The sequence below is a fragment of the Heloderma suspectum genome, chromosome 4, assembly GCF_057233095.1.
Source record: "Heloderma suspectum isolate Gila_16-S chromosome 4, 16-S_ref, whole genome shotgun sequence".
In the NCBI taxonomy this organism is placed as follows: Eukaryota; Metazoa; Chordata; class Lepidosauria; order Squamata; family Helodermatidae; genus Heloderma; species Heloderma suspectum.
Genome location: NC_139461.1, coordinates 66,582,075 through 66,600,670, shown reverse-complemented (window position 1 = coordinate 66,600,670; position 18,596 = coordinate 66,582,075). Strand labels below are relative to the sequence as shown.

The following is an 18,596-nucleotide window of genomic DNA, read 5'->3' as shown; positions in this document are numbered from 1 at the left end:
GCAGATAATGAAGGCATGCTGTCCCCCCAAATGGAGCACTTGTGGCAGAACCTGCATGCTGATTTGGAACAGGTGCCTCTAGAGCTAAACTCCCAACAGAGAGTACAGTGTTGAGCTGCCTGTCCAGCGCCAGCCTTAGGGGCTGGAGTGGGCACCTGTTTGGACAATATGTGCCCACTTTCGGACCTGTCACTGAAACCTGGCCTGGCTGGAGTCATAAACTGGAGCCACAAGTCCTGGTCCTTGGCATCCCAGTGCAAGGCGGAGTCAAAAGCGGCCCGCATACGAAATGATTCGTCGTAAGCAAGCCAGGTACCACCCTCGTATTCAGTATAAGCCCTGTATATAGTGTCCAAATATTTTGTGAAGACCCAACCCTTCTCAGGGTGTTTCTGTTGGATGACACTCATATAAATAAGAAACCCCAGAAGCCAATTGGCCCAGGTGCAGGAGACTTTCTTTCATCATACCCACTCCTGATCCCTATCACTGGATTTTTTCCCCACCTTTGCTTCTGAGTCCTGGAATAACAGGGAAAATACATCTACAAATTCCCCTTTTAATATCTTCTCCCTAGTGGCCAGTAACAGATGGTCGCCCAGGGGGATAGAAATTGCACCACTTGGGATTGTCCCCTTCTCTACTGTGGCGTACAGGTTCTCGCCGACCACATCGGGTCCATCCAGAGCTGGGTGTTCACTGGCCGCAGAGCCACACCAAACATGCAGTCACCACAGATGAGGGCTGGGTGGAGTCCACATTGATTTGGGGCACATGTGGCAAAGCCGCCCCCGGAAGTGTGGAAGTTTCCAACTCAACCCCCCCAGAGGAGCCTGGGACCGAAGCACCGATATGGGGGGGGCAGTCCCACCACTGATGCAGAAATCGTTTGAATGACCCCCATCATTGGGGGCAGGCTGTGGGCATGATCCCCTGGCCTGGTGCACAGGGCGGCCCCCAAACCTAGGTGGTGAGGCCCCAAAGGGGGGACAGGTAAGGATATTCCCCCTCTGCATGGGAAATGGCCAACCCACACCGGCCATCCACAGAAACCAGCCCCATGGGAAGAATGGGTTCCAGCCTCATGGGGGAACAGCGGGCTCGGTGCCTGTAACCTCACCTGTGCCTGGGGGATGCTGTTGCTGCATCCCGGGTTGGATTGTGATTGGGGTCAGGCATTGTGTGAGCAGGCTCAGCAGTGTGTGGGACTGTGTAGGCAACTGGGGGCTGCACAGTTGTAGGGGTCCCGAAAACAGGTCCCATCAGTGCTGCTTCTTGTCCTGGCGCCTTATGGGACATGGCTTCAATTGCATCAAGCCTTGCTGAAAGAGAGAGTAATAGGTTTTTTAAGGCTTGCCATCTCGTCACCCTTGGCCCTGGGTATCGAGCCACATGCAGCGCTGGGATGGCCGATGCCGGGAACCTTTTGTCCCTCTCTACTGCCTCCAGCCTAGACAGAAGTAAGGCCATGTCTGAGTCCTCCTCCCCTGATGATGATGAATCCGCCCTGTGGAAATGGTGTTTTGCTGGGGGGCATGGGGCCTTCCCCTTACGTTTTTTTCCACCGACACCCTTCTTAGGCAGCTTTTTTTTTTATTCCGGAGCTTATCCCTCCTCAAAACACCAACCACACAAGGTAAATTGGGGATCCCACCCCCACCAGCCTGGAAGTGGCCTGGTAGCCGCGGATTGCGGCCTGAGCATGAACCCGGCTTTTCCCGCCCCTGGGGAGCCCCATAGGATATCTTGTTTTCTAGGAACCAACCTTGGAGCCCACACTCTGAAGTCATTTCCTGGAGAACCGACCTCCCCCCTTGTCTGTGCTGCCTTGGAGGCAGTGCAGAACAGCCTTGTCCCATGCACTCGCAAGACGAGCATGGAATGGCCGAAAAGGGGCATGTCTGGGGGCGTTCCAGGAGAGGGAGGGCGGAAATGCCTGTACGACACATCCAATATGTCATACAGCAGCCTCCTCCCCCTCTCTGCCCTCCTGCAGCTAGACAGCTGCAATCAGCTGTCTAGATGAAAATGCAGGGCAGGAGGATCGCGGGGGGAACTATCCCTTCCGTGCTTCTCCTGCCCTGTATTGGATAGGTGGTGGCCTCCAAGTTCGGAAGCAGCTGCCTATCTGGATAGGATTGTGCCTGAAGTCTGGGAAGCATTAAAAGTTAAAGTGCTGGTTTTGGCTGTTAAGGGTGCAGTCTTGTTCAATTCGCCCTGGTCCTGAGTGTCCAATGCAGAGTGGGAGGCACACTGCATCTCCTACTCTGCATTTTAGCTAGATGGCATTTTCTGTGAGGGCAGTTAGGAGGGGGGCCTTTTCCACCAGGCCCTATCATTGCAGGCTTTTAGGAAGGCTCTGAAAACCTACCATTTTACTCTGGCCTTCCCCTGATTATGTTTTATCAGACTGGGTTGTAGCTGCAGTTGTATGTGGTAGGTGTTTACTGTTTATTAGGATGTTTGCTGCTGTTGCTGTTTTATCACGGTATCAGTTTTTATCGTGTGAGTTTTACTATTGTATGCTGCCTTGGGAGGGCTCCTGTCCTGAAAGGTGGCCAAGAAATATTTTTAATCATCATCGTTCATTTGAAGATGCAGAGAATAGCTTGTGTTCTGCTTGACAGAATTGCAGGCTATTACGTGTTCAGGTTCAGTTCCCTTTTACCAGTGCAATTGCTCACTGAAACATGTTAGAAGGAACAAAAGAATCCATTGCCATGTATCTCTTCACTTAAATTTCTTTCCTTCTTTTTATCTCATGGATATTGCTAAATTGGATTAAACTAATGAGCATAATACTCAATTATAAATAGTGAAGAGGATGATTTAATAAAAGCAAAGCTGTACAGGTTTTATTGGTGCTATATTATTAACATTATAGCTCTTTATTGAGGCACAAGTCCAAAGACAGAATGAGAAAAATTAAATGGCTGCCTGTCAAAGGTTGCTCTTTCTTTCACGATTAATTCACATAACTATAAGAAGAACATCATCGTAGAAAACCTGTGCTAAAACTGAACATGGTGGAAAACAGTCCCCTAATTTAGCTGTAATAATATAACTGTAAAAGACATCTCTGAAAGGAAGGCATCTGTGTTGGGACTGGGATCAGAAAATAAGCTACTTCAGAATCATGGCCTGAAAGGGAAGCAGTGAACATATCCAGGCAACATTCAAGTCTGAAGAAAGACCTTGATAGGGAAAACAAACAAGAACAGGGAAGGGTGTTTGAGGTTCAAGGAGGCTTGAGGGATCCGGGCAGGAGATACAGCCAAGACAAGTAGAAGGAAGGAAGGCATTCATATGAAACATGGACATGGTTGGCGGCTTGAGGTAGGAGCTAACAGAAGGACAGGAAGTCATACAAGGTAAAGGAAACAAAGGCAGGGCAGGATTTATGGGAGCAACCTTCAGGTACAATGAATCCTCATAGAAGATTGTCAAGGAAAGATCCATTTGTTGGTACCAAACCCATGAGGTAGGTGGATGGTGTCAGTAATTCTCCATAGGGACATTTACAGAATCAGTCATTCGCTTTATATGCTTTAGAAAATAATGAGATGAACTATTCTTCACGGGAGTAAATAAACTATACACTGCCAATTTTATTTTGTATTTCTGAAGAAATAATAACTCGGAGCACACTCCTAACTAGAAGGGGAAGGGAGTGAAGTGGAGGATTATCTACCACTTTTAACACCTTGCAAGCTCATGTCAGCCAAGAGAGGAGGTGGAGGGTGGCTTTTCCTTGCAGTTTTCCTGGCAGATTTTTTTAAAAATCCCCTCCCCCCATTGAAACCAATGGGGAAACTACACAAGCCCCAGGCTGGCAATCTTGAGGGGCCCAATCCTGTGGCCTCTTGAGGGGAATGGAGGGGCTTTGTATCCAGTGGACCCAATGCTGCCTCTGAACCATGCCCAGAACACCTTGTATTGGAGCCTAACACCAGTAGCAGCACCAATGTTGGTAGGTTTATCCCTGTGGTAGTCTCTGCAACCATAATTGGGATCTCCGGGGTGGAGTTCGTCTCTGCCAGTGGGGGGCGCTTCTGCCGCATCCTAACTCCTGCCAGCCAGCAGATCTGGGGGTTATGATTGTTCTGTTGTTTGTTTGAAATATTTATACTGTCCTTCACCAAATGTGGGTTCAAGTCTGTTTACAATTCAAAAATATAAAAATGCAAAATAAAACACACAAACAAAAACACCTAGCAGATTAAGGAAACAAAAACCAACAACTGCAGATAGAGATACACATTCTCTTTTAAGGATGTACTTACCTACCAGTAAGCTATTTGAAAACCTAGTTGTGGCTGAATCATTGTACTTTAGATTAGTTAGGGGCGCAACCCTATGGAGACAGTCAACAGCCTCTGAACTTGGAGGCTGATGACTATCTCATGCAGGGCAGCAAGAGTACAGAGGCAATCCATGCCTCTGTGCTCCGGCCACCCTGCATTTTTGGCTAGACAGGCAATTTTGCCTGTCTAGCTGGGAAGCTTTGGAGCAGCAGGGGGGAAGGCTATGCAGTGCATAGGAAGCTGCGTAACGCACCTTCCACAGTCTCCTGCCCTCCTCACCCCTGGGACCACCCCCCTTTTCCTGCCTCAGAACTCCATTTCTGAGCACAGAGACATAGATGGAGTGGAGAGAACCAGGCTGGTTACGAGGGGGTGGTAGCAGGGGAAGGACATGTGATTTCTGGGCTCTGAGGATCAGAACCCTGGTTCCAACCTCAGAGCCCAGAAACTGAAACATCCTATGTTCCCAGATGCTGTCTAGGGGACATAGGATTGCTCCCTAAGACAGTTGTCTTTCAGTGGACATTTTTGTTCAGTTAGGCCCTCTTTAGGGATGGGCGGATTCCCTACCTGTCGTTCCGTGGGGGCATCCGCCTGTGCGGGGAGGCGATCTGTCCCTCCCCCCGGAATCCATTCAGGCCAGCTCCGCTCTGCATCTATCCTGCTCCGCATTGCTGGTGAATGTCGAATGCCGTAAATGGCTGCATTTAGGTTAATCTACCAGTTTTATGGCTGCAAATGGCGTCCACTATGCCATTTGCATCCGGAGACTTACTTACAGTGATATGCCACGGCAATGGCTGCTGGTCGTATCGAAATTTGCCAGCGATGCGGAGCAGGCAGCCAGCTCCGCAGGATCAACGCAGAGATGGATCCGACCCGGAAAGATTCCAGGGGAGGTGGAAGTAAGTGCTACATTCCACCACAGGCCCCAATGGGGCCAGATTCTTGGAATCCGGCCTCACTTGTGTCCGTGGCGGAATCCTCCCCCATCCCTAGCCCTCTTAAGATGAGTTGACCCCAGTCCTGCAGTCTCGCAGAGATCTTTTATAGCCGTATTTTATATTGTTTCTTATGCTTTCCTGGCCATTTGTGAGTGTAGGGGTGGATTTGTATATTTCATTTTAAATGACATTTTCCATAGCTTTATAAATGATTTTATATATTTAAATGTTATTATTTAAGTTTCCTAAGACACTGTTTTAAGGTGGAATAGAAATCAAATAATAACAAAAGAAATTAAATATACTTGAGTGTGGGATTAGCAGGACCTGTGAAATATGGCTTTCTTTGTTCATTTGTCCACATAAGTGTGTGACAGATAATTGTGGAAACGGATAATTTGGACACAGCCCTCAGCCTGCTGGGATTGACTTAAGGAAAAGCAGGCCCCAAATGGCTAGAGGTATGTCTAAGGGCACCATGGTGTGCGTAGTTACAGATCTCTCTTTATATTTTTGTAGCTAGGAAATGGAAGGTAACAGTTTTGACGAGTGACCTACCATCTTCAGGTACCAGCTCACAAGTTCATATTACATTATATGGAGATCAAAGTAATTCAGGAGCTATCTTTCTATATGGAGAGGAGAAAACGGTGTTTGAAAGAGGAAACACAGATACCTTTATAGTAAGTAATAAATACAAAAAACAATTGTTTTAACAACAGTACCATATGATGTAAAATCAGGGACACTTAACTTCTTTGTTAAGCAAACCTCATTTGTTTAATGTTACTTATGGAACACATGTCAGTGATTCTCTACCTGTGTGGATTGGGAAACACAATAAACAATAGATGGTGTACACTTCTGCAGGAGGCCCTGGCCTTTTAGGGCTGCCATAATCTTCAGGCTGATTTATGTAGCCATATTTACCAAATTATATGAATTGCAACTGTCATATTGATTTTGTGAAATACCTTTCACAGATTAGGTATAATGGACAGCTATAATGTATAACGTGAATGCAATTCCCATCAGTGATAGCACTCTTGAATCCATTTTACAGATTTACACAGAAGACATAGGAGATCCCTACAAAATACGAATAGGACACAACAACTCTGGGGAAACCCCTGCCTGGCACTGCAAAGAGGTGAGATATGCTAATACCTCCAAATCAGTCATTCTTCCTGAAGATTTTAGCAAAGTACAAATGTGCAGCTTCGCCAAAACATGAGTTGTGCACATTGCTGAAGAAAATGAACTCTAACAAACAGGATTTTGTGAGTGGAGTAAGGAGATGCTAATGAAGTTGTAAACCACAGATGCAAGATTTGCAATATACTTTCAAGTGGGTGCCAAGTTGCTGAAGACACACACACCTCACTGACATGGGATTAACATGAAAGAACCATCCCATTTCTTCAAAATGCAGCATGAAAAGTGATCCTCATACTCTATTATTTGAGTCTAGACTCAGGAATATGTTTCAGCAGAACAGACTGTTCTGAGCTAGTTCATTTTTGTACAGATACTACAATAATCTAGACACGGTTGCTTGTATTTCAGATTCAATTGCAGAATCTTGCAACAGGGGAACAATTCACTTTCACTGTTGATAGGTGGCTGGCACAAAACCAGGATGATGGTGAAATATGCCAGGAACTTCCTGTTTTATATCAGGGTCAGCCCCTTCTTCCAGGTAAGAAATACAAAATAAGAGGGTACATATTTTATGAGATCATTGTATTCATTAGAAATTTGCCCAAGCATCAGTTTAGGCATGGGAAATGTTTAAGAGGAAATCAAGGATAATTTATATGACAGTTAGAGATGAATTCTTCAGTAGCTGAAGCTTCCGGGTCATCTTCAAGGGCAGCCCCACATACTATGCATTACCGTAATCCAGTTGGGAGGTCACCAGACTGTGAACCACTTTGGCCAGACTCTCCCTGTCCAGGAATAGTCATAGATGGCAAACACCTAGTCATTGAGGCCAGCTGAGCCTTGATCAAGAAGTACTCCCAAGTTATGCATCTGCTCTTGCAAGGAGAGTGCAAGCCCATTTAGAACAGCCTGCATATCCAGGTCCCAGACATGAGAACTACGTACCCACAGGCGCTCCATTCTGTAGCATATGTATGATGTTGCTGTATTTAGATTCAACTATAGAAAATGCCATTGCATACAAAATAGTATATTTGTAAAAGCCTGTCTTCTATTAATCCCAGTGGCAGTATATGAGATACATGTGGTAACAGGTGATCTGTGGAATGCTGGAACAGAAGCTGATATCTACATTGCTATCTATGGAGATAAAGGTGACACAGGATGCCGGCAACTCCTTAGGTCAAAGAAACCCAGGAAATATGTAAAAGGACAGGTGAGTGAATTAAACCCATGAAACAGCAAGAGGGGAAAGCACTTACATGTTCCAAAACAGAAGAGAAAATATTCTCAGATGCCTGAAGAAACATTTATTGTGCTCAGCATGTTTCGGAAAGGCCTTTCCTTCCTCACGGGTGGCTCATCTTTCTCCAAATGTGTCACAAAAAATCTTCCCAATGCTTCTTCTGCCTTAAAATGCATTTTAAGACATAAGAAGCAGTGAAAAGATGTTCTCTTCAGTTTTGGGATGAATTAAACCAATGCCTCTACATATTCTCAAGTACTTCCCCCATCCTGCCCAAAATGTTGTTGTCAGTATTTCTGCAGGTTTATTAATGTGCTCAAAGAGCACAGATGTTTTTATTCATAAGCTCATTCACAGCAATATGGCACTTCTAACAATATGCTAGGACATTTTTAAAACAGCACATCAGTAATTATTCATTTTCACTAATGTTATAACTACTGTTTTTGCCCCAAATATATTTCATCTAAGAAGATTTGTTAGTAGCTGTGTTTACTCATGCTCATATATCAGTTAAGGAGGAATTATGTCAAGATCAGATTAGCTAGTGACGCTGCCTAACTTGGCTCAGATAGTTGAGTAATTTGGAGGCATTGCTCTGCAAGCATCTTTTGTGGTGAACATATTCCCTGTTTTGGAAGCCTGTGACTTGTGTAGGTTTCCCTGTGGGAGGCTAGGAAGTGGATAGCCTTGAAGGCTGTTGGAAGTACATGGTCTTATTATCTGTGATTCTAAGCAAATTGTACAAGCTATGGGAAATCTCAATAGATCTGGTATTTTCTAGTTTGAAGATGTTTGTTGGACATTTATTTAACAATAACACTTACAGAAAATGTTCACATCCCAGCTGAATCTGGTGTATGTGGTTGGTTGGGGGGCGGGGTTTCAGGTTTGATTTTAATGGTATAAGAGAAAGTTCTTAGGTATAACCTAAGGCAGAGGTGGGGAATCATTTTCAGGGAAGGGACAAATTGGTCCCAAGCCAGGACATCAGGAAGCACATGCTAGCAGTTGGTGGGGCCGCCGTCCTAAGTGGGCAGAGCACTGTGGGCATGTGTGCCTTCCCATTCAGGTGGAAATAGCCATGTGATCAGTGATATCTATTTTGCCCCTCTAGTACACATATAGTGGAGAGAGAAAGTTTGTGAAACCCTTAGGATTGTCAAATATTTCCAGCCTGAAATCTTATTAGATCTTAATAAAGTTTGAGTTTCTAAGAACAGCACATTTCACCTGCGCCTAGCCTAAAAACTACTGGGTCAAACTGTCTGAAATTTGGCAGGTGGGATCCCCTCCAGGGCTGGGAATTCCCCAAATGCCATGCACTTCTGTGCAACCAGTGAAAAGTTATAGCTCTTTGCTTTGAGAGTTTTTGTGGAATAAATCAAATTTCCCTCCCTCAGCACATAAACTCCTGGGCCAAGTTGCCTGACATTTGGCAGGTGAAGACCCCTCCAGGGGGCCCGAGAGTTTCCCAAATTCCATTTATGTATCATGAAAACTGAAAAAGTTATGGCCATTTGTGTTTTCCCATGCAAATCAATGGGAAAATGTCAAAAATGAGCAATTTGGATGTCCGAATCTCACTTCGGATTTGGATCTGAGTTGAAGTGGATGGGGTCCGAATTGGTCTGAAGCAAAGCATCTGAAGCAAAGCGGGGGGTCCATGCATAGCCCTACTTTCAAATTAGTATGAGGCAGTATAACCTTACAGGAACTGAAGTTAGAAGGACCCTTTTTGTACCACGGTTCCATCACTAAAGGTGATTCCTATTCATAATCGTTTAATTGAATTAATTTGAGCAGCATTATTGTTGCTCAAATTCAGGTGGGCTAATATCCATGTGATCAGTGATATTTATTTTAGGGGTGTAGAGATTACTTACTCCGTTCCGCTGGGGCCGTCCGCTGGGGGGGGAGGTGATCCATCTCTCCCCCCCTGAATCCTCCCCGGCAAGCTCCACTCCATGGGGAGCGTGTGGAGCTGCCGGCCAGGGCCACCTGCAGCTGGACTTCTGTCCGCTGCTGGGCTGCGGCCACAAATGGCGGCCGCTATGCCATTTGCATCCCTGCCTTTTGCTGTGATAGGCTACGTAAATATATACGTAGCCTATCATGGCTACCGCAGGGATGCAAATGGCAGCTGCTACACCATTTGCGTCCATGCGTTAGACATAGGCTACATATATATTTATGTAGCCTATCACGGCAAAAGGCAGGGACGCAAATGGCATCCCTGCATTAGCTGTGATAGGCTACGTAAATACTTACGTAGCCTATCACGGCTGCCTGCAAGGACGCAAATGGCGGCTGCTACGATGGCTGCCATTTGTGGCCGCAGCAGCCCGGCTGCGGCCGGAACTCCAGCAGCGGCCGGCCCTGGCTGGCGGCTCCACGGAGCCGGCTGGGGAGGATTCCAGGGGGAGGGATGGAGCACCTCCCCCCCCCACCGCCGATGCCCCAGCGCAGAATAAGGTAAGTGGTTCGTACATCCCTAGTTTCCACAACTGTATGGTGAAGACCAAACTCACAGTTTTTGATCCTTTTATAGGGTGGGGCCTCCCAAACTCAACCCTGAAGATCTACCTAATTATTTAAGCACCTGATTCTAATTATTCCCTTTAATTGAGGGAATTCACTTACTTTTGCACATACCCTGACTCTTAAGTACTCATTGTTTGCCTAATTTATATATCCTTTTATTTCACAAGACTGAATTGGTTAATATAAAACCTATTGGATATTTAGAAAAGGACTGGTTTTGATTCACAAAGGCTGTCATGGTAAAACTATGGAATTTCCATAATTATCATTAGGGTTCACCAACTTTTTTCATCGCTGTGGAAAATGATTTGAGGTGTTTGTTCCATCTTTATATGCTTCATAGGCCATAAGCTGTTTTTCAGAATTGGTGTCCTGAACCCCATAGACTCACACGCACACTCTTCCAAACAAACCTAAATTTTATTTAAGCAAAGCCTTTTGACCGAGTTGTCTCAGACAGTAACCTCTCTCTCTTCAGGCCAGAAGTGGGTGTTGCCTTCAACCACTTGCTGGCCCCTCTTTTTTTCTTGTATATTGTTACAACCCTTTTAGTAGGGGTGGGTAACTTGTAGCCCTTCAGATGTTTTGCCCTTCCTTCCTCACCATTGTTGGTTTGTTTGTTTGTTTTATTGCATTTATATCCCGCCTTTTTTCCTCTTGCAAGGAACCCAAGGCGGCTTACATTATCCTCCTCCTCTCTGTTTTATCCTCACAACAACAACCCTGTGAGGTAGGTTGGGCTGAAAGTCTGTGACTGGCCCAAAGTCACCCAGTGAGCTTCCATGGCCGAATGGGGACTAGAACTCGGATCTCCCGGCTCCCAGTTCATCACTCTCACCACTACACTACATTGGCTATGCTGGCAAGGGCTGATGGCAGTTGTAGGCCAAAACAGCTGAAGGTCCACAAGTTGCCCACCCCTGCTTTAGAGAAGGGATTTAACCCAGTTCTAATGGATTGAGAGGTATAGCAGAGATGCGTCCTACCTCTAACCACACTTCAATTGCTTGATTGCAGACTGATATCTTCTCACTTGAAGCTGTGCACCTTGGAAATTTACATAAGATCGTTATAGGACACAATGGACTTGGCTCAGGTCAGAAAGTTGAGTGTACTTAGTGGATTCTATCTACAAACTTCTGGGGCATAAAAATGATGAGAAGCGGCCCAGATGTATGACTGTTAGGCTCATAAAAGCTACGTATTTCTTGAAGAAATGACAGCTCCCCGTATTCATGGCAAACAGCTTATGTAAGGGAAAACTAGACAAAACATGTCCACCCTCATCTGTGAGAGTTGTGACAGAATAGTCACTCACACAATTTTCACACATGATTGTGTACACATTTTGTACATGATTTTTCTTTGACTCGATGTAGGAAAAATGTTGTGTTTGAAAGGATAAATTGATTTTCAACCTTGTGCTGAGATCTGCAGCATAAAGGAATCAATCTTCTGAGTTATGTTTTGCGCTTGTCAATAATATACAGTTTTCCCAAACTGTTGACAATCTGCATTGTGTATCTCTACTCTGATTGGTTAATGATTGAACCGTTACTTTTCTGTACTCCTGGAATATGCCACGAAATGACACTCTGTCACAGCACTTTATCATTCAAGTAAAAATGATAGCTTTTATAGTATGGGCTGTGAGATTGGATTATTTCTCTGTATACAGTTCATATTTGATTATTTTCTTTAAAACATTGTAGAGAATGTTTAGCTATTAATATGTAATACAAAGGAATGGTTCACACATGCATGCTTATTTTTTGTTTATTCAGCACTAGCAGGTGAACATGTGAACAGACTCAATTGAAAAGCAATGTATTTGATGTGACATCGAGCAAGGGTGTGTGTGTGTGTGTGTGTGTGTGTGTGAGCATTGTGATGGCTCATTCACATTATATATGTAAACTATCACATGAGGTTGTAGTGATATTTGATCTGGTCTTTAGTTGTGGTTTGATCAAGGATGCCATATGTTCACTATTAGGAAAGTGAATTTTTATCATTTCTCCTAGGAAATGGTTGGTTTCTGGAGAAAATTGTAGTCAAGGATCCTATCACTAACTCGGATTATAACTTCCTGTGTCACAGGTTTGTGGAGTAGAATTTTCAACTGGGTTTATCCATATGAGTGATCATCCAGCCCATTATCCTTAATTTTCCATCAGCTGATAATTATAAGAGATTCATTGTGCCATTCATGAGAAATTCATATGTGTGAGTGCTGGCTGAATTTACTTAGCAGTGAAAAAAATGCACTGGGTAGCTCAGAGGCACACTAATTTACTATTGCCTTATACAATCCAGAGTTGAGCCTTACCACTTAAAGCAGATTCTGGGGCTTACTGCACAGGTTCTGAGATAAACCCTGGCTTAAATTAAGCCCCTACCAACATTCGCAGCTCTTCTCTACAACATTGCTCCAGGCAGGTCCAGATAATTTCTCATTTTTTAAAGAGTGTCTTGAACTTTAATTATAACAGAATATGTTCCTACTTATTAATGTTTCAGAATGTGAAGCAAAATTTGCAAACATATATAACAATCAACAACTATGGATGGTAACACTGCATATAATATATACATCCTCTAGTGTATGGCAGCACCATGGCATGGTATCACACATTAGATGTGCCACATTGCCCCCTCCTGGGCCGGTCAGCCCCATTCCTCCTTCTTCATTACACAAAAGGGGAAGGGGAAGTTCCACTGCTGCTTATGAGATGTGAGGAACAGCATCCCAGGAACAGAAAGAATCCTTCCTCCCTCCCTTCCTTCCTTCCTTCCTTCTTTTTACTTCAGCAAGATAAAAAAAGGGAAAGCAGAACGCATCCACTTCTTGCAGTCCATGGCAAATAATCATCCTGAAGCTTTGACCCTTATTAATGCCTCTGAAAAAGAAAACTACCAAGGTCGTAGTCAAACACACACAAACACCCATCTTATTGTCTTGAAGCATCAGATTCAGGGCCACTTCACCTATTATGTTTTTCCTGTATGTACATCCACAAATCATAATATGTATGTACCCATGACAACTGTGCATTTTCTAACCTGTGCATCATGAAAGCAAGGATTTCTCACCTTCCCATGCCTCATTTATACATACTTGTCACTGAGCCAGCTTGCACAATCAAAATAAGCCACCGTAGCTTATTTAAATCATGGCACGTACCAGGCGCATGACAGGTGCAATTTCCATAATCACTGCCCAGGTGCGATTTGACATGTCATCCGAGCCTAGGTAGCATGGTTTGTTGGAGGGGGAAACAACCCTCCAATCATCCTACAACAGCGTATAGGTGATTGGAGGGTTGTTTCCCTCTCCAACAAGCCATGCTGCCTGAGTTCGGATGACACGATAAGCCGTGCCCAGGAGGTGATTATGGAAATTGCGCCCAGCACATGCTGTGATTTAAATAAGCTTATTTAAGCCACAGTGGCTTATTTTGAGTGTGTGAACCAGGTCACTGAGGAAGTTGTCCTAAGACTGCAGTATAAAATATTCTTTATAAGTTTATTGGTTTTAAAATGAATGATTTATTTTCCCCCTGTGACTAGGGAGACTATTCCCAAATTGTATCCCAGTAATTGTATTTAGGAAGGCACTTAAGCATTGCCAAAAAAAGAGGAAAGACTCCGCCAAACAAGGGGATGAAAGAGGGCACAGGCCTGCATAAATATTTTATGTATATGCATATATGCTAATTTGGAAATAATTACTGTACTTTACATAGAAATGCAATATATTCCACCGTAGTGAGAAAGGCTGACCAGGAGACAACTCAGTCTGCTGTCCAGTTGCTAACTGTTGATGGGCAGCTTCAAGGCCTCTACTCTCCCTTCCTATGGCTTTTTATCATTAAACCAGGCTTGGACTGAACAGCACTTCAAACAGAGGACACCTTCAGACAGAGGACTGTCCTGTAAAGCAGGACACATGGACACCTTAATTTCACACCCTCTCATCTCAGGCCATTTAGCCCAAATCTATGCGTGTTTATTTGGAAATAATAATACCCCTGAATGCAATGGGACTTGCTCCCAAAGAAGTATGCATAGGATTGCAGCCTTAAATGTATGAACAACCTGTTCATGTCCATTTGTTCTGCATCCATTCATTTCATTTAACTGAAGAGCTTTATTTTCCTGTATCAGTCCCATCCATCTGATCTATTTATAGCGTGGAATCAAATCTTCTGCCACCCCCAACACTTGAATGGTGGCAGAGATCTTTCAGTACAGATGCTAGCTGCCTTGAACACCAGTGTGTGTGTTTTTCACTCTTAAGACAGCAGTCCCTGTCATTTGCATCAGTTCTACTAATAGAACTTAGTGGGAACTGGGAAGCTGCCTTCTAATTAAACTTTAAAAGTACACAACATAATTGTTCATTTCAAATGATATTTGCCTGTCTCCCAGGGAAGATCTTTATCCAATCAAGAAACCATGTTTTTCATATGTAATCAAGAACTGGAATCTGGACTGTTTTTATCACAGAAAATAATATATCTTGTTTTTGGAAACAGCACCACGCTAAGATGTCTTCTTATCATAATACTTTCCCCCAAAGGTGGCTAGATCAAGGAGAAGAAGATGGCAAAATGGTCAGAGAACTGCATGTCATTGATAACCACACTTTTGCAGGGAGTGAGTATAAACCAGTGGCTACGAAGGACATTTTATGAAAATTTGTGTCAGTACATGGTGGATAGGGTCCACCGAAGGTCAATATCTAGACTTCATCATGTCACTTGCATGTACTGGTATCAACAGTCCTATAGGAAGTGTCTTTGACATAGAAGAGTTAGCAAAGAAAAGCCCAGAGGGGGAAATTGGGAGACCAAGTTTAAAGCTTCAGTCCTGTGCACACTTACTTGAGAGTAAGCCCTCCTGAACACAGTGGGACTGAGGGCCAAATGAAATGTTCAGCAAAGCATTTACAGTGGAGCTATGCATGCTAGTTTTCCCTACTCTTCTATAAGTGTGCATACCCCCAATTTAGACTGGGAGGGGGGCTTAAACCTTCCCACCACCTGTTTTTTGTGTGAAATTCCACCCCCAGGAAGGGGGTTAAAAAAGAAATAAAATCTCCATTGGAGTTGAATGGAGACATCATTATTATTATTATTATTATTATTATTATTAACATTTTTATATTGCACCATAGCCAAAGCTCTCTGGGTAGTTTACAAAAGTTAAAACATTAAAATACAATACACAAAGTTAAAAACCATTTACATAAAAACATAGAGAGCCAGTGTGGTGTAGTGGTGAGAGTGTTGGACTGGGAGCTGGGAGATCCGGGTTCTAGTCCCCACTCGGCCATGGAAGCTCACTGGGTGACTTTGGGCCAGTCACAGACTCTCAGCCCAACCCACCTCACAGGGTTGTTGTTGTGAGGATAAAATGGAGAGGAGGAGGATAATGTAAGCCGCCTTGGGTTCCTTGCAAGAGGAAAAAAGGTGGGATATAAATGCAATAATAAATAAAATAAATAAATATGGACAATATATACAAACATCATATAACTAAAGCAACTTTGAACTAAAAACATTTTTTTAAAAAACCCAACAATAACACACAGCTTAAAACAGCACTGCTTAAAAACAGTATACAAAAGTCAGCTGAAGGAAAAAGAGTTCTAAAAAGGGAAGACCTGCTGGAATAATAGTGTCTTTAATTCCTGCTTAAAGACCTTCAACGAGATCAGCAGGTGCATTCCAACCAGCAGGTCATTCCACAACCGAGGGTCGGCAAAGGAGAAGGTCCTTGCGTGTGGCTGCCAGTCTCACATTAGGCAGCTGCAGCAGAGAGCCCTTAGAGGACCTTAGGTGGTGGACTGGGACATAGGGGAGAAGGCGCTCCCTAAGGTACCTTGGACCTAGACCATGTAAGGCTTTGAAGGTAAGAACCAGCACTTTATATTTTTCTTGGAAACAAATTGGCAGCCAGTGTAAAGATTTTAAAATTGGTGTAATATGGTCTCCATGGGATGTCCCAGAGACCAGCCTGGCTGCCATATTTTGTACCAGTAGAAGTTTCCGAACTAAATATAAAGGCAGCCCCAACTACAGCACATTGCAGAAATCAAGCCTAGAGGTTACCAGCACATGCACCACCGTTCCCAGGTCCACGTGTTCTGGGAATGGGCGTAGCTGGCATATCAGCCAAAGTTGATAACAGGCACTTCTCACCGTTGCCTCCACCTGGGGTGCCAGAAGCAGGCTTGGGTCAAGAAGCACCCCCAAGCTACGAACTTTCTCCTTCAGGGAGCGTGCAGCCCCATCCAGAACTGCTTGACATACCTCAATAGCTAAATTAGGACCCTTCACGATGAACACCTCTGTCTTGCCTGGATTCAACTTCAGTTTATTCTCCCTCATCCAGCCCATTACCAACTTCAGGGAGTCATTCAGACGAGTCATACCTTCCTTGTATAAAGATGATAAGGAAAAATAGATTTGGGTGTCATCACTCAGTCCCAAACCTCTTGATGATCTCTCCCAATGGTTTCATGTAGATATTTAACAGCATCGGGCATGGAATGGAGGCCTGAGGGACTCCACATAATAGTTCCTTTTTCAAGGAACAGCTATCCCCGAGCAACACCATCTGGAACCATCCTGAGAGAAAGGAGCGGAACCACCAGAGAGCAGTGCCCCCAACTCCCTCAGGCGATCCAGAAGGATACCATGGTTGATGGTATCGAATGTCGCTGAGAGATCCAAAAGAATCAACAGGGATGCACTTCCCCTATTGATTCCCAGGCAAAGATCATCCACCAAGGTGACCATGGCAGTTTCAGCTCTGTATCCCACTCTGAAGCCTGTTTGAAATGGGTTGAGGTAATCAGTTTCATCCAAGACCGCTTGGAGTTGAATGGACACTGCCTTCCCAATTACCTTGCCCCCAAATGGTAAATTACTTACTGGCCTGTATTTATTGAAGTCCAGGGGGTCGAAGGAAGGCTTCTTCAGAAGCGGTCTAACAATTGCTTCTTTCAGACATGATGGAAAATTACCTTCCCTTAGGGGGGCAGTAATGATATTCAGCAAAAGTTGCTTTACCCTCTCTCCTCCCTGGACTACATGCCAGGATGGGCAGAGCTCAAACTTGTCTTTTTGACCAAACCAAGCAGCTTGTCCACATCATCAAGAGCCACAAGGTGACTTTCCCCTCCTTTTAACACCCCTGCCCCTTGGGGTGAAATTTCATGAAAAATAAGGGTGAGTGAAGAAAGGTTTAAAAACAAAAACAAAAAAAACACTCCCAGAACACTGCACTCATGATCCAAATTGGGAACACATATGCTTACAGGAGAGTAGGGAAAGATAGCATGCATAGCTCCACTTGGCATGCTTTTCTGAACGTTTGGCCCTTACTTTAGATTGGCCCTTACTTCCGAGTAAACATGCACAGGATTGCAAATGGGCAGAGCAACCCTAAGTGGGGTGGAAGTGGTAGACAATCCAGCTCATGTTGGCCAAAGCAGGAAGTGGTGGTGGGGTTCAAAAAACAGGCCAGATGGATCTTAGTTATTTTGAGTCCCCGACACTGAAACCAATGGGGGGAAATGAATTATGCTGGCTCCGGGCTGGTCTAGTTAATGGGCCTGATCCTGGATTCTCTTGGGACAATGAAGGGGCTTTGGATCCAGCAAACCAACAGCAGGTACCAGGAGATTCTGTGGTCATGGCCCCCAGGTGGTGGAGTTCCTCCACTGTATCCAAATTCCCTCCAGTCAGCAGACCTGCAGAACAGGATTGCACTGTAAGTTTTATTGGAATTATATGGGATTTAAGTGCATAGGTAAGTACTTAAGTCCCATTAATTCTAACAGGATACTTTAATTTTTCTAGATTTACTCATATTGGTGTTTGTGTTTCTGCAGGACAAGAGCTGGAAACCAAAAGAACAGAAATGGTAACGATCTACTCTTTTAAAAGATTTAAACAAATTGATCAGTCTTATTTGAATTATGTTGTATAACATCTCCCCCTTCTGTGTGTGTGTGTGTGTGTGTGTGTGTGTGTGTACACATGTATAAGATTCAGGAGATGTCAGAATCAAAGCAGAGCACCTCCAAATTGGAACAAATCCAAACCTGAACCTTCCCAAAGCTTCATTCTTGCTTTCAATTTAAAGGGACACAGACAGTGTGTCTGCAAAAATTGTTGCATTTCTCTCCAAGTTTTTCATATAAGGAAAATACCAGGATGGGCAGAAGGAATAGGAAGAGGAGGTGGTGTAGTTTGGTGACTGACAGCTCTAGCTTTTAATTACAGTGGATGCTTTTATCAGAGCTCTCCAATCTCAGTGCTTTGGGAGGGAAGTTCAAGTAATATATTGCAGAACTGATCTAGTGTTCAGTGCTCCTTCCTA

The 18,596-nt window shown here is 44.2% G+C and overlaps 1 protein-coding gene across 1 annotated transcript in view; it reads left to right on the top strand.

Annotated features, from left to right (window-relative positions):
• RP1 (RP1 axonemal microtubule associated) overlaps positions 1–18,596 on the top strand; it is a 291,823-nt gene that overhangs the window by 29,115 nt on the left and 244,112 nt on the right. Inside the window, exons 3-10 of the mRNA XM_084848072.1 lie at positions 5,768–5,931; positions 6,312–6,398; positions 6,815–6,947; positions 7,477–7,628; positions 11,220–11,298; positions 12,227–12,302; positions 14,785–14,861; positions 18,106–18,137. Of these exons, the coding sequence (XP_084704198.1) occupies positions 5,768–5,931; positions 6,312–6,398; positions 6,815–6,947; positions 7,477–7,628; positions 11,220–11,298; positions 12,227–12,302; positions 14,785–14,861; positions 18,106–18,137 (800 nt within the window). The remainder of the gene's footprint in view (positions 1–5,767; positions 5,932–6,311; positions 6,399–6,814; positions 6,948–7,476; positions 7,629–11,219; positions 11,299–12,226; positions 12,303–14,784; positions 14,862–18,105; positions 18,138–18,596) is intronic.